Below are 26,140 nucleotides of genomic sequence, written 5' to 3' on the forward strand. Positions count from 1 at the left end.
ATTTTTGTTGGTTGCCAGTTCACTCTAGTGATTGTTTCTTCTGCTGTGCAGAAACTCTTGAGTTTAATTAGGTCCCATTTTTCTATTTTGGCTTTTGTTGCCATTCTTTTGTTGTTTTAGTCATGAAGTCCTTGCCTGTGCCTGTGTCCTGAATGGTATTGCCTAGGTATTCTTCTAGGGTTTTTATGGTGTTAGGTCTTATGTTTAAATATTTAACCCATCTGGAGTTTAGTATAAGGTGTAAAGAAGGGATCTAGTTTCAGCTTTCTGCATATAGCTAGCCAGTTTTCCCAACACCATTTATTAAACAGGTTTGTCAAAGATCAGATGGTTGTAGATGTGTGGCATTACTTCTGAGGTCTCTGTTCTGTTCTGTTGGTCTATATCTCTGTATTGGTACCAGTACCATGCTGTTTTGATTGCTGTAGCCTTGTAGTGTAGTTTGAAGTCAGGTAGTGTGATGCCTCCACCTTTGTTCTTTTTTCTTAGGATTGTCTTGGCTATGTGGGCTCTTTTTTGGTTCTATATGAAGTTTAATGTGGTTTTTTCCAGTTCTGTGAAGAAGGTCAATGGTAGCTTGATAGAATAGCATTGAATCTGTAAATTACTTTGGGCAGTATAGCCATTTCCACAATATTGATTATTCCTAACCATGAGCATGGAATGTTTTTCCATCTGTTTGTGTCCTCTCTTATTTCCTTGAGCAGTGGTTTGTAATTCTCCTTGAAGAGGTCCTTTACATGCTTTATTAGTTGTATTCCTAGGTATTAGTTGTATTCTGGAGCTATTGTGAATGGAAGTTCACTCATGATTTGGTTTTTTTGTTAGTGGTGTATGGGAATGCTTGCGATTTTATTTTATAGGCCAAGAAACTGGGTACAGAGATATCAGTAACCCACCCAAAGTTACATTCTAAGAGGTGAAGCTAATTCACATTCACAGTGTGGCTCCAGAGCCATGCCCTTATGCACTGCTTAGCTGCCTCCGTGCCCATGGCAAATGCACCTCTAGCGTCTCAGCTCCTGTTACTGGTGCAGTGAAAGTACCATAAACAGGAACAAGGCATTCCACACAGTGAGCATATTATTTTGATAAATATTCATGACATCCAGTAATCTCTAAAGCAGTCCTCAATCCTGGCTGCACTTTACAAGTCAGTTGGGAAGCTTTAAGCAGCGCTAAGCTAACGCCCTGGGTCTCACACTCAGATTTTCATGTAGTCAGTGTGGCAGATTGTCCAGCCATCAGGATTTTAAAAATATGTATTTCTTTGGTGATTCAAATGTGTAGACCGGGTTGAGAATGACTAAATCTTCGGGGAATGTGGTTGTTGTAGGGGCAAGTTTTGCCCACAGAGGATCAGGTATTGACTTTATTTTTATTTTTTTGAGACAGAGTTTTGCTCTTGTTGCCCAAGCTGGAGTGCAGTGGCGCAATCTTGGCTCACTACAACCTCTGCCTCCCGATTCAACTGATTCTCCTGCCTCAGTGTCCCAAGTAGCTGGGATTACAGACATGTGCCACCACTCCTGGCTGATTTTTTTATATTTAGTAGAGATGGTGTTTCACCATTTGGTCAGGCTGGTCTCGGAACTCCTGACCTCAGATGATCCACCTGCCTCAGCCTCCCAAAGTGCTGGGATTACAGGTGTGAGCCACTGCACCCAGCCAGGTATTGAATTTATATGTCAACCATTGATATCTTAATTCAAGGGTTTAGATTCTGCTACCTATAAAAAGTGAATTCACTTATGCTTGTCAATACCATCTGTAGTTTTAGATTATAAGCTTCCTGTAAAAGGTCAGAGCCAATGTCTTATGTCTATCACCAGAGCCTAATTTAACATCCCTAAACATCTGTTTACTTCCAAATGGAAAATAATGATTAAACCACATCCCTCTCAACATTAATGGGAGCTTAACACTTAAATCTTATTGGTGAACTGAAAACTTAATTGTGAGGCTTTGAGATTACAAAGGCAGCACACTCTGACCCTGTAGTTTCTTGAGATTTTTGACAGATGTTCTAGAAGGCTGAATAGTAAGAAATTTATGACTTCTCCTAGCATGGAACTGTTCCCATGACCTCAGCACAGGCAGCATAACAGAAATGGCTCCAGGGCAAGGGCAAGAGAAAACTGAGGCACTTACACTTTGCTGGCTGCTACAGAAATTGCACTTGACCACTTGACTCCCTTACTCTGGTGTAATCCTCAGCCATTACCTGTTAGTTTTGCCCTTTGTGGTACCTGGTCCACCCTTGCACTGGGCCACACCAGTTTCCTTCCTCTGGTTTTTTATAGTTTGTTTACCCTAAGTCAGGATTTGGCCATGAATCCCCTCATGATTTTCCTCCTAGATGTGGTCTGTTAGTAGCAATTTCGCAGACCTGGCCTCAGCTACTAGTGTACAGCTCTCCCATCTTCCAGCAGCTGGATGAGAGCTGGCAAAACCTGTTTAAGATACAGGAGAGAAAAAGCACTTACTGGCTACTGACTGTAATCACAAACTATGGGAAGAACAGATGCCCACTAGCATGCAATAGCCACTTTTGAAATCATTCTGAAGTTCATTTTCTTCATCTCTTTGACCCTTGCCTTTTCCTCAAAGTGGTTAGACCCTGTCTTTTGGTCTTGAGGAACTGCCTTTAATCATTACGTTATCCAAGTTGATCAAACAACTCTTCAACATTTCTGTTTTCTCGGCCCTGTGGACGTACTTATGTGGAACCCAACCACCAACAGCTACACTTTCCCTCCTTGAAAACAAATCTTTCAATCCCTGTTTGTCTTCCCACATTGTCCTGTTGTGGGTTAGTGTGCTACAGACCAGTTTCTCATTAAGATGTTTTCATTTAGAGTAGAAGCTGTGATCTTATCCTTACTTCCCTGGTTTGCACAGTTTTTTAAAGAGAGGATCTCACTGTTGCCCAGGCTAGAGTGCAGTGGCACAATCATAGCTCACTGCAGCCTCAAACTCCTGGGCTCAAGCAATCCTCCCACCTCCGTCTCCTGAGTGGCTGGGACTACAGGTGCACACCACCACAACTGGCTAAGTTTTAAATTTTTTGTAGAGATGCGGTCTCATCATGTTGCCCAAGCTGATCTCAACTTGTGTTCTCAAGGATCCTCAGCCTCCCATAGTGCTGAGATTACAAGCATGAGCCACCATGGCTGGCAGTGTGGACAATTTTTAAAGCGTTCCCCACCTATACCTATACTACATGCTAGAATATTCTCAGCCACAAGGGAAAAAGCATAAGCCCTAACTATGCATGACACTGAATTTGCAGCAACTAATTTGAAACTAATAATGAAGTATCAATGTTTGCAGTGATTTCCCCTATGAACCCAAATAGATCCAAGGATAACCGTGTAGTAACACCACTATCACTGGTAGGCATTCTCTATTTTTTGAGAGGAAAGGTAAGTGTTGGAATCACAAGCAGTGTGACTGGATGGGCCATGACTTCAGTCTGTGTCATTTATGCCATAGCCCTAGTCAAACCACAGCGAAGCTCAATGAGGTTATGATTACATATTGTACTGATTTAATCTGGGTATATCTGATAGGTGAACTGGGACTAAAACCGTTCACAGCCGCTCGCCCAAATCATTAAAAAATACCAATCACATATTTCTTTGGGTGATAATACCTGTTTGATCTTCAAAGAACCAAGAAGGCTAAGATTTTATGTAAAGTCAAGTATAGTGGAAAGCTATTACCTAATATAGTGGACATTTATTCAGGTCAGGGCACACTATATTGTCTAGGCATTATATATGTATATATTTTTTATTTGGTTGTATTAGGCTGTGATAATCCAGCTAGAAAAGTTTCATAAAACTGCTCAAACCTAAATGAAATCTTTTGCTAAAGAAAATATTTTGACTAGTTAATTCTGCCAAACCAGTCCTGGTGATTAATATGATACATGTCACAACTGGTCTGCTCTCATGTGTTCTAAGAAGGAAGCAGCTTAGCATTTAGAACTTTTTTAATGCCTTGTTATCATTGCTAAGTAATACCTTATCCTCACAAGCACAGGCGAAGTGAAAGATTCAATGCAAAGATAACTCCCAGTTTGCAGGTTCTTAAATACCTGTAGGTTTTTTACTTATAAAGTAGTAAAATTAAAGACACGAGCATCAACTAAACAGAGCAAAAAGAGAAAACCCTCAATCCCATTGCTTTGGCACTAATATCTTTGGCTGATCTGAGATTACATAAGATACTAAAAAACACTGAACTTTGGTTTGATGAAATAAACAGAAAGACAATTCAGGTTGTCATTTATAATTTTAGAGTTTGCTTCACATATACAATGCTGTGTTTTGAAACAATGAACACGTTCATAAAAAATTTATTTCATACTTTTATACAAATATCCACAGGTAATTTTAATCATGAAATAATTTTACAATGCTAGTTAGTATAAAAATGTATCAAATGCACACAGACCAGTGACTTGACTTGAGATGACATTTTTAACAACTGTACACACCGTAACATCCTTGTTTCTTTGTTGAATCCCCCCTCCCAACACCCTTGCCCCAGGACATTCACTTTGTTTTTTATAACACAGGTCTAAAAACACTGTCAAAATATCAGCTCCTTAGCAATCTAAACACATTAGGGACACAAATTCCCCAAGCAAGAAACTGAGACTTTAAAAACTGTTATAACCTGTTTTACAGAAACATTTGTAAACAAAATGTAGTTTGTAAAACTATTTTTGTGAATAAGAAGTCCAAAGTACAACCAAAACAACGTCCTTAGTATCTTAAGGTTTAAGATTTCTGAACTGTGTTTTTTTTTTTTTTTTCCAAAAGACAGACACTGCTTATACTATATCCAAAACAAATTAGCACCTGTTTGCTGCTGCTCCCCATGTCACTTATCTATACATTCAATAGAGACTGAATAGAATAATAATTCTACCCCCTGCCATTTTTACAATTAAACAATTGAAAGTTCTTATTAAATTAGCCTCAAAGTAATCTGGGGAATACAAATAGGGGAGTAAACAAAACAAAAAACAGAACATCAACTCACTGATTAAATGGTTCCAGTAACATTTAACACATGAAAGCCATGATGCTCTGACTAGAATCACTGTTTTGGTAGCAGATACTCATTCAGTAGTCTTATATTGGATCGGTTTGATCCACCATAGGCACTCACCATTACTTTCAAGTCCTGAATATGCAGTATTTGCAGCAGTGAGTAAACTGCACTAGAGTTCAGTGAACAAATCCATTTTCTCCAAGAATTCCTGAATGTTATAGTATGAAATCCAGAGACATCACACAGTGTTCTAAACTAAAAATCCAATGCCTGAAATAATTAAACATCTTTACAGTTATAATTCTGCTTCTTAAACCTTTTGGGTTGTGGGGTGGAGGCTGTCATGAAGGAGAGGTTTTAATTTAAAGTTACTAAAACAACTCTCTGGTACATTGATAAAGATTTTCTTTTTGCAGTAGATAACTTAGATCAAAGTGATGACCTCCCATGCTCTAATTCTGATTGCTTAAACGAACCTGAAGGGTAAGTTGGAGACTCTTTGGCCTGTTAGTCAATAACAAAATGGTTTGTAAAGAAAAGAAAAAAATAAATACCATATACAAATAAGTATAACTAGCATTCAAGTCTGTTGCACCTGTGTGTTTTAGTGAAAGGGAGAATGAAACCTGTATGCATTTGACGTGAGCAAGTATTCACACAGCTAGGAAACGGGAAAAGACGGCAGCATGGCAGCATCACCTTCTATTGCACATTTAGTTTAAGACAGCGCTTTACATTGAAATACAACTACCCCAATGGCGTAGTCTTGTGATGTGAGACAGCTAACATGAAGGACGTCTGCCACAGCAGTCCCAGGGTTAGGACAGCCACTCTGTTAGTGCAGGTGCATGTAGGTCCCTTCCTCAGCTACACTATCTGGAGGATGTCTCCTGAGTGCAACTGAGCAGGCCCTTTCCCAGCACATGTAAGTCAGTCACACCAAAAACAAAGGCAACCCAGAATGTTAAATTAAGGCAGTTAATGAAAAATCCATTCCAACAGTTTTAAATTTGGCTGTGCAAAACAGGAGCCTTAGGCTACATAACAATATCCACAGTTAAAACTGTAGGTTCGTACTATGTGTAGTCACTCTGAATTCGGTCCTCAGGGATTGAGCAGGCTTTTAAATCCAAATTGAATTTCTGAGTTGGAAAAAGCAGTTTGGGTACTGTGAAGCTTTTTTTTTTTTAAGGGCCCCCCCTATGAGTAGCTTTCATTTTCATTCCACTTTGTGATCCACTGTTTTTTTTCAAGATTATCAATATACTTTTCATCTTTGATCTCTCGCTCTTCTTTCCGGATCCTTACAGCATGGTATCGGGGAACACTGTCATCGTACCTAGAGCGTTTAAAGAATCCACACTGGAGAAGGAGGAGAAAGAGAAATTAATTAATCTCACAAAGAAGCAGGTGCACTAAACAGGAATGTCTAAGCTTTCTGTTCAGCTATGTCTACCTTTGGACTAAAGGGGAAAAGACACGGTTTTCTTTTAAGAAAGAATAAGCGGTTGAAATGAAAGAAGAGCCAGTGGGGATCAACGGAAGAGAAGAACCGCTGTAAAACAGGAAGAAAAGTCCATTTTCATCTTCTCTTTACATTTTGTAACAATGTAGGCTACCTCTTTACTAACAAGACTTTATGAAAACAGTGCTTCCATATTTAAAAGTAATGATATTATATGTAAAAGACCTAATTATCAGATTAGAATATCATTTTAAGAATAATTTTTTAAAGGCATAAACCAAAGATTATTTCATGCCCCTCTCCCGCTACTAAAATGCAAATCATGCCACAAGTATTTTTCAAATTACTGTTTGAATATGCCAGTGTTCTAACAGGTCAATTTAATAATCTTTTTCTCTCCTTTGAGGATCTAGTACACATACCACTTCTCCCATTAGGTAGGACGTAATTTATGTTACCTGGATTTGCTGTTGTGCTTCTAATTAAACTATTTCATTAATAAATCACATAGTAATTGTGTCCTGCAATAAAAATCATGTGCTGCATAGGACTTGAGAAATGTATCACTACGCTGAATTTCAGATGACGCCCTAATTTCTCTTGCAAAAACACATTTACCTTTAAATTGTTCATGTGTACGTGTGTATATATTTCATTTAAATATCCAATCTGATCCAAAGTATATTTTTACTGAGATATCTGAATAAATTTGAATTGAGGTTAAATTTTTTAATAAAAAATTTTTTTAAAGGTGTTTAAAATGCAGTTTAAAAGAATGAGAAAGATAATAGAATGGCTGATTAATGTGTTTATTATGTGACAACAGTAACAGGACATTTATGTTGAATGATGTTATAAAAATGCCATGGGACAAGATAAAATTATATGCACAGTTATCACTAAATCAGTAGGCAAAATGGACCAAGATATTTTGTTCCAGATCATTACTACATGGATTCATTTATTCTGTGCAAAAAAAAAAAAAAAAGGCCAAAGTACCTATTTATTACAAAATATGACTGCTGCCTGCCCCATTTAAAGAAAGGAAATTAAGGATGATGATTATGTAAAGCTGAAATGGCAATATTGTGATTCACTGTGATAGTACCATGGAAAGGGATTACAGGAGTAATTCTGTCCTCTCATGCCCACATAAATGGTGAAAGGAATCACCAGCAATGCCTGTTTCCATGGATTCACAAATAAGGGAAACAAAAATTTAAAATCAACAGACTCAAGGTTGGATAAAATCTTTGGATACATGAAACATGGTCAAACTCCATCACAACATATCGCAATAAAAATTGTTGAGGGCATTTTTGTACTAGAATTTTTATATGTAAGGTAACTTTGGTAGAGGGTCATCTTCTAAAGGTGGCCACAAAGCCTGTCATGCTGATAATGAGAGATTGTTGTAATGGTCTTTGACCTGTAGGAGATATGCAGGAAATGGAAGGTGCATGCTTAGCTAGCATAAAATGTTTCCTGAGCAGCAGTAAAAAGCATTCCAAGCCTTCCCCATCACTTTATAGCAAGGAGAACAAAAAGATGACGACAGTGAGGAAGCCTCATGAACAGAAACACATTTCCAACATGCAGCAGGTTAATTAGGCGGTCAACACAGCTTCCATCTGTGGGAAATTCCAAAATGAACAAGAAATCTGGAGCGATTTCTTATGCATCTTTGAACTCCTTAGTGGGATGCTACATACTTAACACATGGCAAACTGGGTTACTATGAAAGACTAAAAACCTTTTTGTGTGTATAAATATTGCAATTTTCTCCATTGCTGTGGGTGGTTAACAAGAACACAAAATAACTCACCTGCAATGAAAGATTCTTTGTGCATTAAAAAACAAAAAAACAACTGAGCTTTCAAGTGAAATGAAATAAATCCAAGCAAGGCAAGCCAGTGTGGACATTTGGAAACATCTGTTAATGGGACACACACAGCAAGCTGTTGTTCTTAAAGTTAGCCACCACAACCATAGCAGGTCCCACAGCTAGCAATTAAAAAACATTGATCAATTACCAATTACAGAAGTAGATCAATACTATGCATCAGAAGTAAGCCTCTCTTTATCAGATGGCTGAGCATGGATCTCAGCCTTGTGATATGTGGCATCATAATGATCTTTCTTATTTCTCTTGAAGAAACCACACTACAAGGAAGCAAGGTATTTAGTCAATTTTACAGTTTTGTGTATAACAGCTAAACAACAAAACATCTCAGATTTTAATCTGCTTTCTACTTGAGGCTTGTTTACAAACAGACCACTTTCAGTCAACCAGCAGTAAACAGCCACTGCATTGTTTCATTGTCACATTCAACACACACTATCACCATATCATCTGGTCAAAAATTTATATGGATGACACTAGTCGGCTCATTGATTTTTTTTTTTTTTTTTTTTTTTTTTGGTAACAGAAATCCTGAGGATAAAAATCATAGGGAAAACGTATACACACTGCTGATTGTAGCTCTGGGTAGTTTATTCCTGCAGGAGAATATGAACTCCAGAAGAGGCAAAAGATGCAGTTTATTGAGACAAAAGGTTAGAAAATAAATTCTCTAAGTAAAAGTTAGTGCAAGTCCAAATAAAATATAGATATACTATGGCTATTTTTCTGCCTTTTACAGTAAATTTTATGGAACAAATGCAATTTACTTGAGGCCTTTGCATCTGTGGAGTGAATCACAATACAAATTCCAATACACCATCATCAAAGAATGATTGCTGTCATTTTCCCAAATTCTGAGTACCATATAACCTTTAAATGGTAGGAACCCCATGCTCCTCAGGTTAGGTCACTCTAAATGAGTATAAAAGTATAATTCTACTATAATTTCCTTCATTCAATGATAGAGAACTTTTCCTGTTTACTTTTATCTAGTTCATAAGGCCATGGAACTGTCTTATAAAATTTAACCTGGTCAAATAAAATCTCTCCCGAAACAGTCGACTTCCTAGTCCAGCAGCTCATGAAGGTAAAGTCTATATTCCCTTTGTACGACATATGGGAGCTGCTGGTTCCATGCAGTTATTCAGATTGAAATTAAGTTACACTTAAAACTATACCTCAATTGAATCAGCCATATTCCAAGTTCCTAATAGCCACACGTGACTGACTACTGACTACTGGCTACCGTATTGGATGGTACAGCTCCAGAACATTTCCATCAGTACAGAGTTGTTGGGCAGCTTTCAATAATATGTGCTAGTAAATAGGGTGGGAAGAATGAACCAGGAACCAAGAGGTCTGGCCCTGCCTCCAGCTTGGCAACATTCTTAATATCCCTGGGCATGAGCATCCTTGTTAGTAAAATGAAGGTGATCCGACCACCCCAGGGGACTTCTTTTTTAAACCTGCAAACAGAATCCATTTAAAATGGATACAGTCTGAACTGCTCTAGATGAAGTGGGGATCTCCAGCTGCCTAGTTTAGCCTTGCCCTCTACCTGGATATACAAACTCCAGTTTAAGGGCCACTGAATTGTAGTTCTGACCCTAAAATCATATGACTTTTTAACATACTAAATAATTGTGTTTAATAAGCAAAAGTATAAAGTAATAAAAACACTTCTCATGTGGGGTTGTATAAGTTGTATTTTAGAGTCCCCTTGACAGCCTGGATACTTCAGAGCTTTAAAAAAAGAAAGAAAAAAAAAATCCTAAAATAATGAAATCATATAATCCAATCAACTTACTTAACAGATGAGGCAAACAGAGGTCCCAGGGAGGTGGAATGATTTGCCCAAGATTATATACAGCTTAGGTTTCTTAAGCTTCAACCCACTGCTGTCTCACTCTCTTTAAAGGCTGCCAAATACTCTGGAAAAGTCATCCTCATGACCTTTTCCAGAAAATATAACATCATCCTCAAATATCAAACCCCAAATTTTTTGATATCAAAATAATTTTCAAAGCCAGCTGCAATAGCTCACATCTGTAATTCCAACACTTTGGAAGGCCTAGGCAGGAAGATTGCTTGAGTCCAGGAGTTCAAGACTAGCCTGGGCAATACAGCAAAACTTCATCTTTACAAAAAATTTTAAAACTAGCTGGGGGTGTGTGGTGGCATGTAGTCTCAGCTACTCAGGGTGCCGAGGTGGGAGGATTGCTTTGAGTACAGGAGGTCAAGACTGCAGTGAGCCATGATCACACCAGTACACTCCAGCCTGGGTGATGGGGCGAGACCCTGTCTCAAAATTTTTTTTTTCTTCAAGGCATCTCCTTGAAAAAATATTTTTATATTGACTGGCTATGTTTGCCAGAGGAACCTACTGCCTGAGGTAAACATCAGATGTAAAACTGGCTAAAACTCCATACCAGGAGGAGTTTTGTTATGGAGCAGACACCAAGCTTCAATTACATTAACAGAGGACATCAGAAAATTATCTCAAATTAGCAAAATGCAATTGAAAAAAATAAAGCAAAACCAGATGCCCAGTATTTGCAAGTAAGACTGTCTTTAACCTGTAGATATTATATTTTTGGATCCAAGGAAAGGAAAGAATGGTTTGATTCTAGGGGGTTGCTGGTTTATCCAAAACCCTCCAGACTGGACATGTTTGAGAATCCAAAATTTTTGGCATTTAAAAAAAGTAATACACTGCATACCTAATGCTCCTATAATCAAAATGTTAGTATTTCTGCAGTGAAATTAATCAAAGGATGAAAACTCTGAAGTAGCCTCTCTTCATATCATGTCAGGTTTTCCTGCCAAATAAGTCATTACATACTTTCAGTTTTCAGAGCTTTTTGGAATTGCAGATAAGGGATTATAAGCCTCTGTCACTCACTGTGAGTAATCCAAAATTTTTAGGTTGTAATCTTTGGCAGTAAGAATTTGTATCCATCTCATACGGTTTTTCATAATGTAGACTCTTCTCTGGTAGAAGCAGGGGAAGATACTACATTTTACTTACAGTCAAAGGGCCAAATTCTAATGAGGAACATCATATTGAACCTAGACCTTCCTCATGTTTGATACAGCTACAGTGACCCCCCCTTTGAGACAGTTACTCATTCACGTCATGCTTTTCTATTCAGAATCTTGTAAGCATAACCAACTCCAATGGCTGCTAAGAACATTCTTCACAGACACTGAAATTAGCAGGGATACAGATTCAGATTATTACAACACCCTAATAATTTGGCTTAGATCCAGAATTCAATCTTAGGTGAAGAAAATGCTAAAGTAGTAAAATCTACAAACATGCAAAATTATGTGTGACAGACACCAAAATTCATTTAAGAAACTTGTGTACAAATATGCTTTAAATACAATATTCAGTAAATATACAGCTGTTCATTGTAAAATTTTCCTTAAATTTGCTGTCAAAGGAGTTTCATAATAAAATGTTAGAAAAAAGGAAGCAATGAAAAAGAAAACATACTATCAGTGCTGACTCCCATTTTTTAAAACATGAAGTTTATGTTCTGAAATTCATATGCCAGATATGACTTACCTTCCATAGTATAACCACTAATAAAGCAAGCATCAAAATCCCAGCGAGAACAGCCACTAGGATGATCCACCAGGGTACTCCTGAATACTGCGCCGCAGTCTTGGAGGGAAACACAGTCACACGAACCTATTGGGCAGAAAAGAGAGCAGCATGACTACGTGCTGTGGTAAGCGTTCACACCAGGAGTTTGTGGTACTAACTCTGCTTTTGAATGTATTTTGGACAATGCAGCCTGTGAATGGATGAGATGACTTTCTGATATAAGATCCTTTCGCTTAACAGAATACTGCTTCAAGAGGCATTCCTTGAAGATCTTTCCCCAGAATCTTGAAAATACCTGGTCATATTCGGACAAGGTGGTTACTTCTTTGTTAATTTATCTTAAAAAAATTTTTTTTATTTTGTTATCAACACAAGTAGAGGAAACTATGTAATGAACCCTTATGTATTCACCATCCTGTTGCAGCAAGTATCAATACACAGCCAGTCTGTGTATCTATCTAAAACAGATTGCTCTAAAAAAGATCCCAGGTTAAACAGATCTAACAGTCAATCTGTTCTATCTATCTAACCATATATCTTTGAGAACAATCATATCTTTTTTTTTTTTTTTTTTTTTTTTTTGAGACAGGGTCTCACTCCATTGTCCAGGTTGGAATGCAAGGGGTATGATCCTGGCTCACTGCAGCCTCAACCTCCCAGGCTCAAGTGATCCTCCTTCCTCAGCTTCCCAAGTAGCTGGGACTATAGGTGCATGCCACCACGCACAGCTAATTTTTTAAAAAATTATTTTGTTGAGACAGGTTCTCGCTATGTTGGTCAGGTTGGTCACAAACTGCTGGCTTCAAGTGATCCTCCTGCTTCAACCTCTCAAAGTGCAGGGATCATAGGTATGTGCCACCTCAACTGGCCTATAATTTGTTTTAATTAGCTTTCAGCAATGAAAAGAAATGGGCCAGTTTAAAGATGTCGTGAAATATAAAAATAGGGATGGGGCTGCATGACTGATAGACGCCATTTTACCTTTTTCTTAGGATATCACATTAAAGACCCTCAAACAATAACATATCCTGAAATGGCTTGGTGTCATCTTCTACAAAAAGGTTTATGAACAAACTAGACCCTGGACCCACTCAGAAATAGCTTAGTGCTTAAATTGCTCCTGCTGCTTAGAAGCTTAAACTCTAAACATAAGATAGTTTGCAAATACCAATTAAATAGAAACAGTGGTTACTCAGAAACCTAAAAAGCTGCTGCTGGCAATTCCAACAACTCAGTTACATGGGTTTAGAATGCAAAAGAACTTTTGTAACACCAGGAACTGTTTTTCAAAGTATGCTAAAGACCTGGTGATTACTATGAACATGATTTTGTAAACTACACTGATTAGAGAACTACTCGTTTGAAGTTTCTGATATTTCTGAATTAAGAGAATGTAAAGTAAAGGGAAACAAAACTCGGGGAGCATTTAATGTCTGAGGAGTGTTTTCAGTCAAGTATTCTATGTCTCTGTATTGAACCCTAGACGCTGCTATGTCTACACTGTGCTTCAATACTTTTATACTATGCTGTGGTGGTGGTCTTTAAAAATCTCTCATCAAAGTACTTCTCTTTCCACTTCCAGGAAACAGTTTCTCAACCTCACCTGACTTACAGAAAATACTTAAAAGCAGTAAAACTGCTTTTTTTTAAACACTGAATAGACAGCAATTCACATCATGGGTTTTAGCCAATTATACAGACTGTAACAGGCACGCATAAAACACCCTTATCAGCCACCATGTTTCCTGTTATGCTCTAAATGAGGTTTTCCACAAGCTCTGAGCCCCAAAGTGGCCTCACGGCACACTTCCCCTCTTCTTCCCTCCCACTACAAGGAAGAGATTACCAGGTTCAGCACAGGGACATCCACAATGAAGGGAAGAAGAAACTGACAGACCAGTGAAGTTATAAAATAGTTATGAGGCCGGGAAGCTGACTACAACAAAACAAACCAAATAGATGATTTCAGTTAGCCTAAACTGTATCTCGTTTAACTTTGCTGCCCTATTATCTAACACAAAGAAGGTATACAGTTATGTGTCCTTGGGGCAAGGTGGTCATGTGGAAGGGCCATCCTCATTTGTAAGAATAAGTTCTAGAAAATCTGGAAGTGGAGAGTGGACACTGGTTTTTGGCAAGGGGAATCGACTTTATTATAATGTGTACAAGTGCCTTTAAAACAGCTAACGATAGGGGGAAGCCACCCCCGTAAATGGTTTGGACCCAACATTGTAACAACCGAGCAAAGTAAATTTTTGATTTTGCATCTGGAGTGGCAGGGTGAATGGGAATCCAGCCGAAGCACTAAGCCCCAGGCCTGGAACCATTCAGACTAGAAATGTGACTTTTTTTTTTTTTTTTTTTTTTTTTTTTTTTTTTTTGAGACGGAGTTTCGCTCTTGTTACCCAGGCTGGAGTGCAATGGCGCGATCTCGGCTCACCGCAACCTCCGCCTCCTGGGTTCAGGCAATTCTCCTGCCTCAGCCTCCCGAGTAGCTGGGATTACAGGCACACGCCACCATGCCCAGCTAATTTTTTGTATTTTTAGTAGAGACGGGGGTTTCACCATGTTGACCAGGTTGGTCTCGATCTCTCGACCTCGTGATCCACCCGCCTCGGCCTCCCAAAGTGCTGGGATTACAGGCTTGAGCCACCGCGCCCGGCCGAAATGTGACATATTTTTAAACAAGTCTCTGGGCATTGAAGACAGGACCAAAGTCAGGGACTGGGTTGGCTACACATTTAAAAGGCAGATATGCTCTGTGATCCTGGAGGGCGACAGGCCAGTCAGGAAGATTTTATTGGTTGTTCACTTGAACTGTCAACCAAAGGTGTTTTTTGTTTGCTTGTTTGTTTTGTATGACAGTCATTCTCTAGCTGGGATTGAGAACAAGGGGGAGTTGGCCATAAAGCCAGGTGACCAAAGATGGGAGACAAAGGGTGGGCTGTGATTCCCAGAGCTCCAAGCCTTATCCTGTCACACCAACTATTACTGATGAACAGGCGAGCAGAAAATACTGTAGAGCTTGACAACTCCAAAAATAACTTCTTTCCTTTGGTTTCATTACAATTTAGGGATTTCCATGGGGATGACGCACACCTGTGGAACGCATCCACCATGTGCCCATAAGGGGAAGATGGGTGTAAGCTCTGTTGATGCCTTAAATTCGATTACCTACGAGCAGTGCTTAGACCACATTTGCTTGTCAACTGCCAAAATGCCTTCTCTCAATTACTCTGTAATGTACCACCCTCTGTTCTCCTTAAACATCAGAACACAAAGTCACCCAGTGAAGGGATTTTTGTATCTTTTACAAATCTATCTATGAAGGACATCATCCACTCTTGATGTTTCTCATATAAGAAGCCATCTTATAAAAGGATCCATATCTTAAGTTCGTCTCTGAATTTAGAGCCAAAGTGAAAATCTTATTCCCCTGAAGAATTATGTACTTTTTACGGTCATTTAAAAAAAAAAAAAATCTTTGACAGGCAGGAAGCTTGGGTACTCTCTACTTGCTTCCTTAGGGATAAATGGGGACGTATAAATACAACAAGTAAACAGTCCCCCCCACCCCACCAACTTCCTTGACTAATTTGACAGTGTTTTCCTGGTTCTGTCTCCTACAGCATGACATTCTTAACCATCGACACTGTATCTTACCCAGCTTTGCCTCTCTAGCATTTGCACAGGGAAGGCATACATGTGTCTTTCACAGGTGTTTATTAACAGGATGGATTTAATGGATGCTAAAATATAGCATAGCTTACCTGGCCCAATTATGTGACTTCTGCTCTCCTTGACTGCATTATAATAGTGTCCTAATTTAAAAGTGTTTTTTATTGTTTGTTTTGAGACAGGATCTCACTCTGTTGTCCTAGCTGGAGTGTAGTGGCACAATCTTGGCTCACTGAAGCCTCGACTTCCTGAGCTGACGTCATCCTCTCACCTCAGCCTCCCAAATAGCTGGGAATTCAGGCATGTGCCACCCCACCTGGCTAATTTTTTGTATTTTTTATAGAGAGATGGGGTTTTGCTATGTTGCCCAGACTGGTCTCCAACTCCTAGGCTCAAGCAATCCACCTGCCTTGGTCTCCCAAAGTTTAACAGTGTTTTATTAAAAGGTGAGCACAAAACTCTTGAAATTGGTTGTGTTATAAAGAATTTTTTTTTTCTTTTGCTTTTTTAAGCCACATTAAACTCAGATCTTCATGCACAGAAAAACGACAGCTTAACCTACTAAAGAAATGTGCAGATATGATGTCTGAGCTATTGTATTTCAGAAATCACAGAAAATAGAAAAGGTATCAGAAGACTAGAAGTTAAGAAAATGTCTTAATTTTCAAAAGACATGGGTTCTAGATATGAGACCAGTAACCCATTCACAAATCTACCAATTATTAAAGTAGGATCATAGTGAAGACACCAATTCCAATTGGGAGGCATGAGTTCTCCAAGCTCTAAGAATATAAAAGGCCCAAGAGAACCTCATTTTCATTTGTGACCCAGCCATTAGACTGAATAGCAGTGCCCCCAGCTCCATTATCTTCCAGAAGAGAGACATGAAGAGGAGACATCAGATGCAAGGTCTGGTCTGAGCTCTGCTCCCAAGGGGGAGACGTCTTTCCTTGGATTCAGTTTTCTTATCTGAATTTGAGATTTGGGGACTTTGTGGAGACCAAGTGTCACAGAGTCAAAGAACAGAAGCCCTGAAGTCAGACAGTTACAGGTTTCAATTGAGGGTCTCAAATTATATCCCGAGTCTGCTTCCTTGTTTGTAAAATGAGTACAATGTGTACCTGAGCATTCTTCTGAAGTTTAAATGATAAAGTATATAGTAAGTTGTAGACATTTTATTAAGGCTTCACTAATGTTAGTCCCTTCCGTCTAATGTTTTCTCTTTCTAGCTCTAAAATCCCAGTGATTTTCAAGAGTTGCTGATTTACAGTTATAGAAAGCTACATCTGTTACCTTTATAGATGCAGAGAAAGGATCCTTAGGGAAGGTGTGGTTTATTTGAAAGTCCCTTATAATGCCTGTTGATATGTCCTGTAGAGCCTGGGACAGTGCTGGTTGATACCACATTCCAGCAGCTTGCCCAGTACAGCATTTGTCTCAGGCAAATGTATCCTGGGGTTGGGTACAGTAACTCACACCTATAATCCCAGCATTCTGGGAGGCTGAGGCAGGCGGATTGCTTGAACCCAGAAGGTAAAGACCAGCCTAGGCAACACGGTAAGTCTCTGGCAATACAAAGAAACTGAAAAGTTGGCTGGGTGTGGGTGGCATCTCTGTGGTCCCAACTACTCAAGAGGTGAGACAGGAGGACTGCTTAAGCCTGGGCATTCAACGCTGCAGGAAGCCATGTTCCTGCCACTGCACCCCAGCCTGGGTGACAAAGCAAGACTCCATCTCCAAAAAATAAAAACAAAAATATATTCTTGTTTGGATAATCAACTGTAAGGACCACAGTATTTCAGAAAACAGAATGATTTGGGCAGCTCCCTGAATTTTCAGCTAGCTAAATGACTGAAGCCAGAACATTTCCATAAGTAGACTGGAAGAGTAATGTAAGAGCAGGAATTCACATCTTTCTCCAGTCTCTCTTGCAAAACATTCCCATTCATGATTCCCACCATGATACGCAGTCATTCTGCCTCACGATCTTGATGCTAGTCCCTGTGGGTTCTACACCCCCACAAGGAACCCCTCACTATTGGTTCACCACAGTGTTCTACACCTAGTCCTATTCAACATTTTGGTCATTACGTGGATGAAGACAGAGAACTTGCTTCTCGGTTTTTAAAACTTTCAAGGATAGAAAGTTGAGGAAGCAAATGATGAAGCAAGATTCAAAATTACTTTGAAAACTGAAACAATGGACCCAAAGCAAATCACCTAAAATATAAAGATACACTTAAAGGCATACATTTAGATTTTTACAGACAGCTCAAGGACAGGATACTGGAAACACAGCTTGAAAACAAATTCTGATGAAAACACCTGGAAGTTTCAGTAGAACACTAACACAAAAATAGCAGCTGTTAGAAATTCAAACATGCTGCTCAGCAATGGTTTGAAAAACCAAATTTTAGGCAGGTGTTACAGAAGTGTGTTGCCAAGATGCTGAGAGGTAACAGCCCCAGGGTAAGTGGGACTAAGCAGATCCCACCTCAGCTGCTCTGCCGCATGGGAGTCACACTGCCCAGGAAGGGAGAGGCTGGGAGCCAGTTCGGCTGTGCCCAATGTGACGCATAACTCAAGAGCTGGGTGCATAGCTCTGAGGAGAATAAGAAACATCCAAGGAGGCATGACCATTTCCTTCAATTATTTGAGAGTCTGCTACATGGCCAAGAGAGAGAACTTATTTTAGACTTGTTCCAGGGACATAACCAGGGACTTATTTTACACGGCTCAGTTCAGGTTTCAGCTATGAAGGGCTCTTTAATAATCATTACAGCTGGCCATGGCATGGGCCATCACTGGGACATTCCACCAATGGCTGCGGCATTAGAGATGGTAGAAGACACAGGTTTCCAGAGGGCTGTGAGGTGCACCCTCTCTTTCAGTTGAGCTAATAGTTCTCAGATATACCATGGGCACTGCTGAACTGGATGACCCTAGATTTACTTCTTTTTTCAATGATTCTATTAAAATGCAGCTTGCAGTGCCAGTACCTTAAGACACTATTTTCTCTGTAATGGAGGTAGTAAGGCTATAAGGGAAATGAGCACCACAGCACATGACTTCAGGCCCTGGGTGTAGAGTACAGGGAAGAGACTTGCTGTGAACCCGAATGAAGCTGGGAACCTCTCACCTGAGTGCCTGCATTTGGCAGCTTGATATTTTCGGCAGCAGCAGTCACGTCAATGAAGGCTCGCACAAAAATGTCCAAGTAGTTCAGTTTGGAATATTCCTGTTTGGAGAGAGTTAGTGAATGCATTAGGGAGGTGAGACATGTCCTAGGCAGAGACAAATTACTTCCATGGGACAGCCTCATGCCAAGGTCATACCTCTAGAAACGTGCTGTTCCATAACCTTGAGCGCAAAGTCAGAGAGGCCTTGCTGTCCAGCCCTCGCAGCGGGCATCTGATGTTCACACAGTTCACGTTCACGCTACAGTTCTAGACAGAAAAGGAAGACTGGTCATCGAAAGGCATTGGTCTGAAGAAGTCCCTCCCCTTATCCTCTCAAAAACGCACAACTCTTGAAAAATACTTACAAGAGTCTGGTATTTTCTTTCAGCAAATAAAGAAAATTTTCTATCATCTGTCTGTTTTTCAGTAATTTCCCGTTTCTTTCTTGAGTTGTGAGATTCCTGAAAAAAAAAAATTATATCCAAAATAGCTCCAATTTATGTAATTCTTTGTTGCTACCATACAAGCCTCTTGAGTATAGCCTCCTAAACAGTACCAAATTCACATGATCAACAATATTTGCCTCTCTCCTGCCAAAGGCACAGAAATAAATGTAAAATCAGCAAGTACTATCACTCTAAATTCAAGTTTATTGATTTACTCATAGCGCTAAGTTTATTAAGCAATTCATTCCCACTCTGACCTTAAAACTCAGAGAAACAGAAATATGCTCTCTTTGACCTTCTGTATCCCCACCAAACTGTAGGCATACTGAGATGAGCGATCCCTCCAGCTCTGTTCCTAAAACTTGGTAGTCAGCACATCTTGAAGGAATAAGTAACACTGAAGAACAGAGAAAGCAGCAAAAAGACCCATTTTATAGCTCATTCAGAGCACAGCAATGAAAACTAAGCCATACAAGAACTTTTAAAATCGCATTTTTCATACAGATTAGTAATAACGATTCTCTTGATTTGTAACAGATGAGAAGATCATGCTATAAGTCACCCAACTCCGATCACTGATCGTACCCAGTCACCTTAGAATTTAAAATAAAAGAAACAAGCATGCAAACCTTCATCAAGCTGGAGCACAGATGATAAGGCCAGTTATCTAAGCATGGAGCAGTACAGAGAGGGGTTTAAGAGTACAGCCTTTGACGTAAGGCAGAGCAGGGCTTGAATGTGGAGTCTGTCTCCTAACAACCAAGTGACTGAGGGTTACTTGCTCTCTGAATCTTAATGTCCTCATCTGTGAAATGGTGGGGATAATGAAACTCCCTCATAGGACCATCCAGAGAATGAAATGACAAAATGCAAACAAAATGTTTAGCATAGTGCCAGAGATACAATAAGTACACAATAAATAATTACTATTTAAAAAATAAGCATAAAAAGCTTTCAAGGTTACCCACTAAGACGCCATTATCTTTTGCAATGAGTTTGGTTCTACTTGGCATGAACACTGGCTGGCCCCTGGGTAATAGCAGCTTCTATTACCCAGGAGCATCTGCCAGTTCTCCTTCTTATATAATATACTAGGTCATGAGGAAATGTCAGAAAACGTCATTTGCCTCAATAAGCACTGAATGACTCTGCCTTATGTACTGTAATGGTCGCTAACCAGCAAAAATGCCTCAGAATGCCAGTTTCCTAAGGACAGTACTTATTTTCCCCCCAAAAGTTAGTTTCTCTAATTTGCATTTATGGAGACATTGGATAAATCTACCAACATACCTTCAGGTTCAGGAAGTTGATCTCCCATTGTGGCTCACAAGTTATCTTTTCCAATCCTTTGGATTCTACTTTCACCAAATAAAGCAACCATTTGCCATTGCTAATTTCTTTTGGCCACTGAATGTTCAGGGTTGCTGTGCCAAGGTTTTTAAGAGGTTTACCTAAGTTAATGACCTGTTAGAAAATAATACATATTATCTCACTCTAATGTTCTCAATGTAAATTTAAGTAGCCGCTCCTCTTACCAAGAGAAGGAAGCTAAAATATCCAGCATGATCCTGTAATTAAAGCACAGGCTCCAAAAATGGACTACAGATAGGGCGTTCGCAGTAAAGACTTGTGCTTAAGGATTTTTGTAAATCAAAGCAAAAAGGTCAAAGGGCAAATGATAGCTAACTCATTCGAAGAACAACTGCTGTATGCAACGGACTCAGCAGTGTAGACGTACCATGTTCTCAACATATGCCGAGGGAAAAGTATGTGTGAATTTGTGACCTGCCGTGTAACCACCCTGCTTGGCCAATGACAAGGCCTGTGCCAAGGCAGTGTACCAACAACCTGCTTCTGGAAAACCCCATCCACTGCAAAAAAAAAAAATGAAGCTGCCTCTGTTCCAGAGGAGATTCTGCAAAACTATTAGGACAGTCATGAATCTGAGTGTCTAAGCTGGGAACAGGGCGACATCCTGCAGCAGAAGCCAACCACAGGAAGTAAGAGCTCTCTTGGTGTGGAGACTGTCCTGGAACTCAAAGACTTCTTTCAACCACACCTGCATAGAGATCGTAACCACCGCCACCACCTGCCCCAGCTGTGTCTGTAATGCTAAGAGACACACACAGGAGAACTCAGCCTCTTCATCCTGCTGGAGTCAGAGGTGGGCCCATGCTTGCCATTTGAGGCCTTCACCACAACGGTCACTATGCCTTCAGAAATGTGATTTCAGCCGCACAGACCTAAACCCATGTGTGAGTTACAAGCGGACTCTGTACCATATGTTGATGTTTATTCAACAGGACAGGGAGTCACTGTGATTCCCTACTTCAAAATGGTTCAGAGCCAATCACTGCCTTTCCTACGGGCATAAACCAAATCTGGATTCACCACAAAACTGGGCTTGTGAAAGGTAAGCACACATTCGTATTCTTTCACCCACAAACAATAAGAAAGATGACCTAATAATAGAGGAAGGAAGAAATCCTAACACATTCTAAACTAAACTGGATTCTGAACAGGGACAGTTGTTCTCCATCCTGCAGGATACAATTTTTACTATAAGCCAGTATACTGTTTAAAAACTGGCAAACTAATTATTAACTGATGATTTATTTATAATGCTTAATATTATTATTAAAATGACATACTCAAGACCATACCTAGCATATGTTACCTTTGGGTATGATGCAACGACCAACTGCTCCAACTTACCCTGAATTCATACTCTATTAAACTTCCCACTTCATCTTCAGATTTCATAGCTTGCTCACCAACAACTGTACCTCCAAAATACACCTGGGAAGGTTTAGCAACTCTGTCAAATTTAAAAACACCAGTTCTAGTGAGGATTGTAAATGGTTCTTTCAAACACTGATTTGTTATGCTAAACACAAACACTTACCCTGAGACCGATAAAAGCAGTTCAATAACCACTTTTGCTTTAGCTGTAATTGGAGCCAAATTATCTTGATTGCTTGTTCTAAAAATGAAAAGGAAACAATAGGGTTGTATTTTACCAGTCAGTTTTCTCATCACAATTAGACTTCTTTTATGAGTTAGATCAGGGCCAATTCATTGACTGCCCATGTTTTCATGAAATAATTCTGAATGGAGAGGTTGATGTACTCTTACGTTTCTAACTTCAGATTAATATCCAGATCTGGGGTATTAAAGGTGACTTCAGTTGTACTTAAAACCAAATAAAAAGTAACCTAAAAAAAATATAAACAGCTGTTAACACAGACCATGCATATAGACACTGCAATGGTATTTAAAACAGTGAAATACAGTATGTGAAGGCATCACCTACACTTGAATTTCTTTTAAAAGGATTTCCAAGCTCACAGTCAGCTTGTGAGCCATTCTGGTTGGCAACACAACTTAACTGTTTCTCCTGTAAAAGAAACACGCAGTAGGTCACAATCCATTCATTTGTCACACAGGGTTGTTTTTTCCCCTCCCAGCTGGTCTCTCATACTTACTGGGAAAGCCCTCAGTTCTCTATATGCAGAATACGTCAAAGTGTCCGGAAACGTTGCAATGAGTTTAGCCTCATGGGCATCATCGCCATCTTTTGTGGGACTCCTTGGGTTGGAAGGGCTGTTTGTCACTGTTATTTCTAAAGCAATATCCTTCTGATCTTTTAGAACTAGTTCTGGTACACCTTTTTGACTATTTAAAAAAAAAAAAAAAAAGAACAAAAAGGCAAAGTCCTCAATACATTTCCAGTAAACTTTGTTAACACAAACCCACCGTGAAGCCAAAATCATTTTTGCTAGTGCTAACAGCGATTCTTACATTGGTAAATAAGAAAATTTGTCTTGATTTCCTTCTCGGGTGCAAAACTTATATTCTAGTTTAAGGTTGCTGTTACATACATTGTCGTCTCCACATCCCTCTTTTAAGAAGTGCACCTGTAGGAAAATCAAACTATTGTTAATTTATACCATTCCGGACTCAGGAAGGCATCTATGTAGGTAACTGGCTATTTCCACACAGTTAATTTCCCTGTGTAATGATTATCATTGCAAGATTCAAGCTTTAAATGTACTTTACCACACATCAAATTCCCATTTTGTCCGTTAGTAAAATTTGTGTTTTAAGAACACTTCGATCAGGGCATGGAGGCAGTGTGGTATAGAAGAGTGTGACCCAGCAGCCATACAGTTCTGGGTTTGAAACCCAGCTCTGCCCTTACTTAGCTGTGGGGCTTCTGGCAAGTCACTTAACCTTTCAGAGTCCAAGTTTCATCATAGGTCACATGGGGATAACCACCATTCTAACTTTACAAGGCTACAGTAAGAAGTATCAATAATAACAATGATGCCAATGATTATAACACTCGATCTATGTAATTCATTTACTCTTCACAACAGGCCTCTAGAAAGATACTATCACTATTAGCCCCATTGTAGAGATGAGGAAACAGAGTTTAAGGTCAGGTAAGCAAACAGCACACTAGCACCATGCTAATGGGTACTTGATAATCACACTGATAAATAATTAGGAAAATCATCTCTGGCTACAGAACTAGGAAGGTACACAAGATATATTAACAAAACAGTAACAGGAGTACATAAAAGTATACAGAAATATAAGGAACTATGTTTGGTGACAAAAATGATTGGCAATGTGTAGATGAAAGCTTCAGCTCCTGAGCCTTGAGGCAGTGAGGACTCACTTCCGCAAAGCTGCATCAGTAAGGCAACAGTACCAGGAGCCCCAGAGTGGACACTCATCATCGATTAGATTTTTTTTTTTTTTTTTTTTGAGATGGAGTCTCATTCTTTTTGCCCAGGCTGGAGGGCAGTGATGCCATCTAGGCTCACTACAACCTTTGCCTCCCGGGTTTAAGCGATTCTCCTGCCTCAGCTTCCCGGGTAGCTGTGATTACAAGCATGCTCCACCATACCTGGCTAACTTTTGTATTTTTAGTAAAGACTGGATTTCACCATGTTGGCCAGGCTGGTTAGTCTCAAACTCCTGACCCCAGGTGATCCACCTGCCTCGGCCTCCCAAAATTCTGGGATTATAGGCACAAGCCACCACACCAGACCGTCATCAATTATATTTTGAAAGCAAGAACATAACATAATGCCAAATCAAGCTGTCATAGCTCCTTGGGCTAACCTTGCATCTTAACCATCCTAAATCCCTAGCAAGCAGACCCCACCTCATATGAGGTATCCAGCAGGCCATCTAATACACATTTTTCTTCCAAAGATGACTTAGGCTACATTAGGCACTAATGTATAATGCTTTCCATATTTCAGTGTTCTCAATGGTAAAACACAATGTATTTTTCCATGTACAGCTAAAAGAGAAACAATGTGAGAATATAAGCTCTACCAATTACAGCCTCGATAAGTTATAATGGCCAAAAATGAGAAGAAAAATACACTCTGGCCCCAAATTGTATTTCATATGTTTCTATGTTTATTGATAATTTGGGGAACAAGTCTTCTCTAACAAACTTTGCATACATTAAAAAGCATATTAATACAAAAGAATGGCCTTTAAAGCAAATCACTAGTTCTATTCTCTTCAAAGACATTTGATTTAGCATCATAATGTGGCAAAAACTTTGGCAAAATGAAAGTCAGAGAGACTTACATCAGTATGAGCCGTCTTGGGTTCATTCGAATTCAGAATCGGAAGAATTTCTGGAAGTGAATTTACTCGCCTGCGAGAGCTTGGCTCTTGGATCTCCACTGAAGCAGTTATGGGAATGGGACGCAGTTTATCTCTGATATTTTCCTGAAAATCATGCAGTCATAGAGTTAAGCAGGTACAAATGCTATTGAGGAATTCCAGAACAATGATTTTGTATTGATTAATAGGTTGCTAGAATAAATTTCAGAAATCTGCATATCACCGTATAACCTTCTTCTGTCCTCTTTATAAAACAGATTTGACCATCTGCAGCCCTCACCTGTAGCCAGAGGGTCTCCTCCATACACACTTTCTGTTTCTGCCCATTCAGAGTTAGTTCTTGAGTATATTTGGGCTCAGAACCTTGGTTTCGAAACTGAACTCTTGAGGATAGCCCAGATTTTCTTCTTTCTTTTTCAGCTTCAAGTGTGCCCACAATTGCTAGATAAAATTAACAAAATCATATGAACTTAAGTGCATTCATACACAGTCCTGCCATAAGCATGCTGAACTCCTTTTAAGATTTTAATTCCTTGTAGAAAACACTTTTGCCCATTGACATTGTTTCTCATCATATTTCCTGGTAATATGCATTTGCACAATTGTGATGTTCAAATCAAGCTGTCTTTTCCTTCCTTTTGCTTTTAATAATATTTTAAAGTTAATTTTTCACTGGGCCACCTGGGGGAGCTCAAGAACAAGTTAAAACCTTTCAGCAGCAGCAGTTCTTAAGAATCGGTTTCTGGCTGAAGTTCATGAACCCACAGAATACTAATGATAAGCAGAAGAACCCAACACTCCCCCTGAGGACCTAAACTGATTTTCTCCATTTAAACAGTCAATGCTTATTCAAGTAGCCTTCTGCCTTTGCTATTCAGATAAGGGCTCTAGAACAGCAGCATCTCCTGAGGGCCTGAGAGGATGCAGAACCTCAGGCCCAGTCACCCCAGAATCTGTGTTTTATTAATAGCATCACCACATGATTCTTATTCATATTAAAGTTTAAGAAGCATTGATAAAGGATAGCTGTCTAAACAGAAGAATAATATATTTTAGAGATGGAGAAGTCTTTTGACAGGATGGGATCTTTACCTTAATAAAAAAGAGGCCACGCACGGTGACTCATGCCTGTCA

The 26,140-nt window shown here is 39.4% G+C and overlaps 1 protein-coding gene across 3 annotated transcripts in view; it reads right to left on the reverse strand.

The window, feature by feature from the left end:
- Positions 1-4,280: 4,280 nt before the first annotated feature.
- The window catches only part of ITGA6 (integrin subunit alpha 6), an 81,470-nt gene continuing 59,610 nt past the window's right edge, over positions 4,281-26,140 (reverse strand). For 2 of the 3 annotated variants that reach the window (XM_074399464.1, XM_003921868.4), the window contains 14 exons: positions 25,287-25,447; positions 24,968-25,111; positions 23,153-23,268; positions 22,837-23,026; positions 22,665-22,748; positions 22,487-22,566; positions 22,257-22,334; positions 22,067-22,169; positions 20,642-20,815; positions 19,271-19,366; positions 19,062-19,172; positions 18,866-18,964; positions 12,007-12,132; positions 4,281-6,429 (listed from right to left, as the gene is read on the reverse strand). In XM_074399464.1, coding sequence (XP_074255565.1) covers positions 6,268-6,429; positions 12,007-12,132; positions 18,866-18,964; positions 19,062-19,172; positions 19,271-19,366; positions 20,642-20,815; positions 22,067-22,169; positions 22,257-22,334; positions 22,487-22,566; positions 22,665-22,748; positions 22,837-23,026; positions 23,153-23,268; positions 24,968-25,111; positions 25,287-25,447 — 1,724 coding nt within the window. In that variant the 3' untranslated portion in view covers positions 4,281-6,267. Of the gene's footprint in view, positions 6,430-8,565; positions 8,696-12,006; positions 12,133-18,865; positions 18,965-19,061; positions 19,173-19,270; positions 19,367-20,641; positions 20,816-22,066; positions 22,170-22,256; positions 22,335-22,486; positions 22,567-22,664; positions 22,749-22,836; positions 23,027-23,152; positions 23,269-24,967; positions 25,112-25,286; positions 25,448-26,140 lie in introns of all 3 variants that reach the window. The other variant, XM_003921867.4, reaches the window with a different exon arrangement.

Source organism: Saimiri boliviensis, chromosome 5 (assembly GCF_048565385.1).
Source record: "Saimiri boliviensis isolate mSaiBol1 chromosome 5, mSaiBol1.pri, whole genome shotgun sequence".
In the NCBI taxonomy this organism is placed as follows: domain Eukaryota; kingdom Metazoa; phylum Chordata; class Mammalia; order Primates; family Cebidae; genus Saimiri; species Saimiri boliviensis.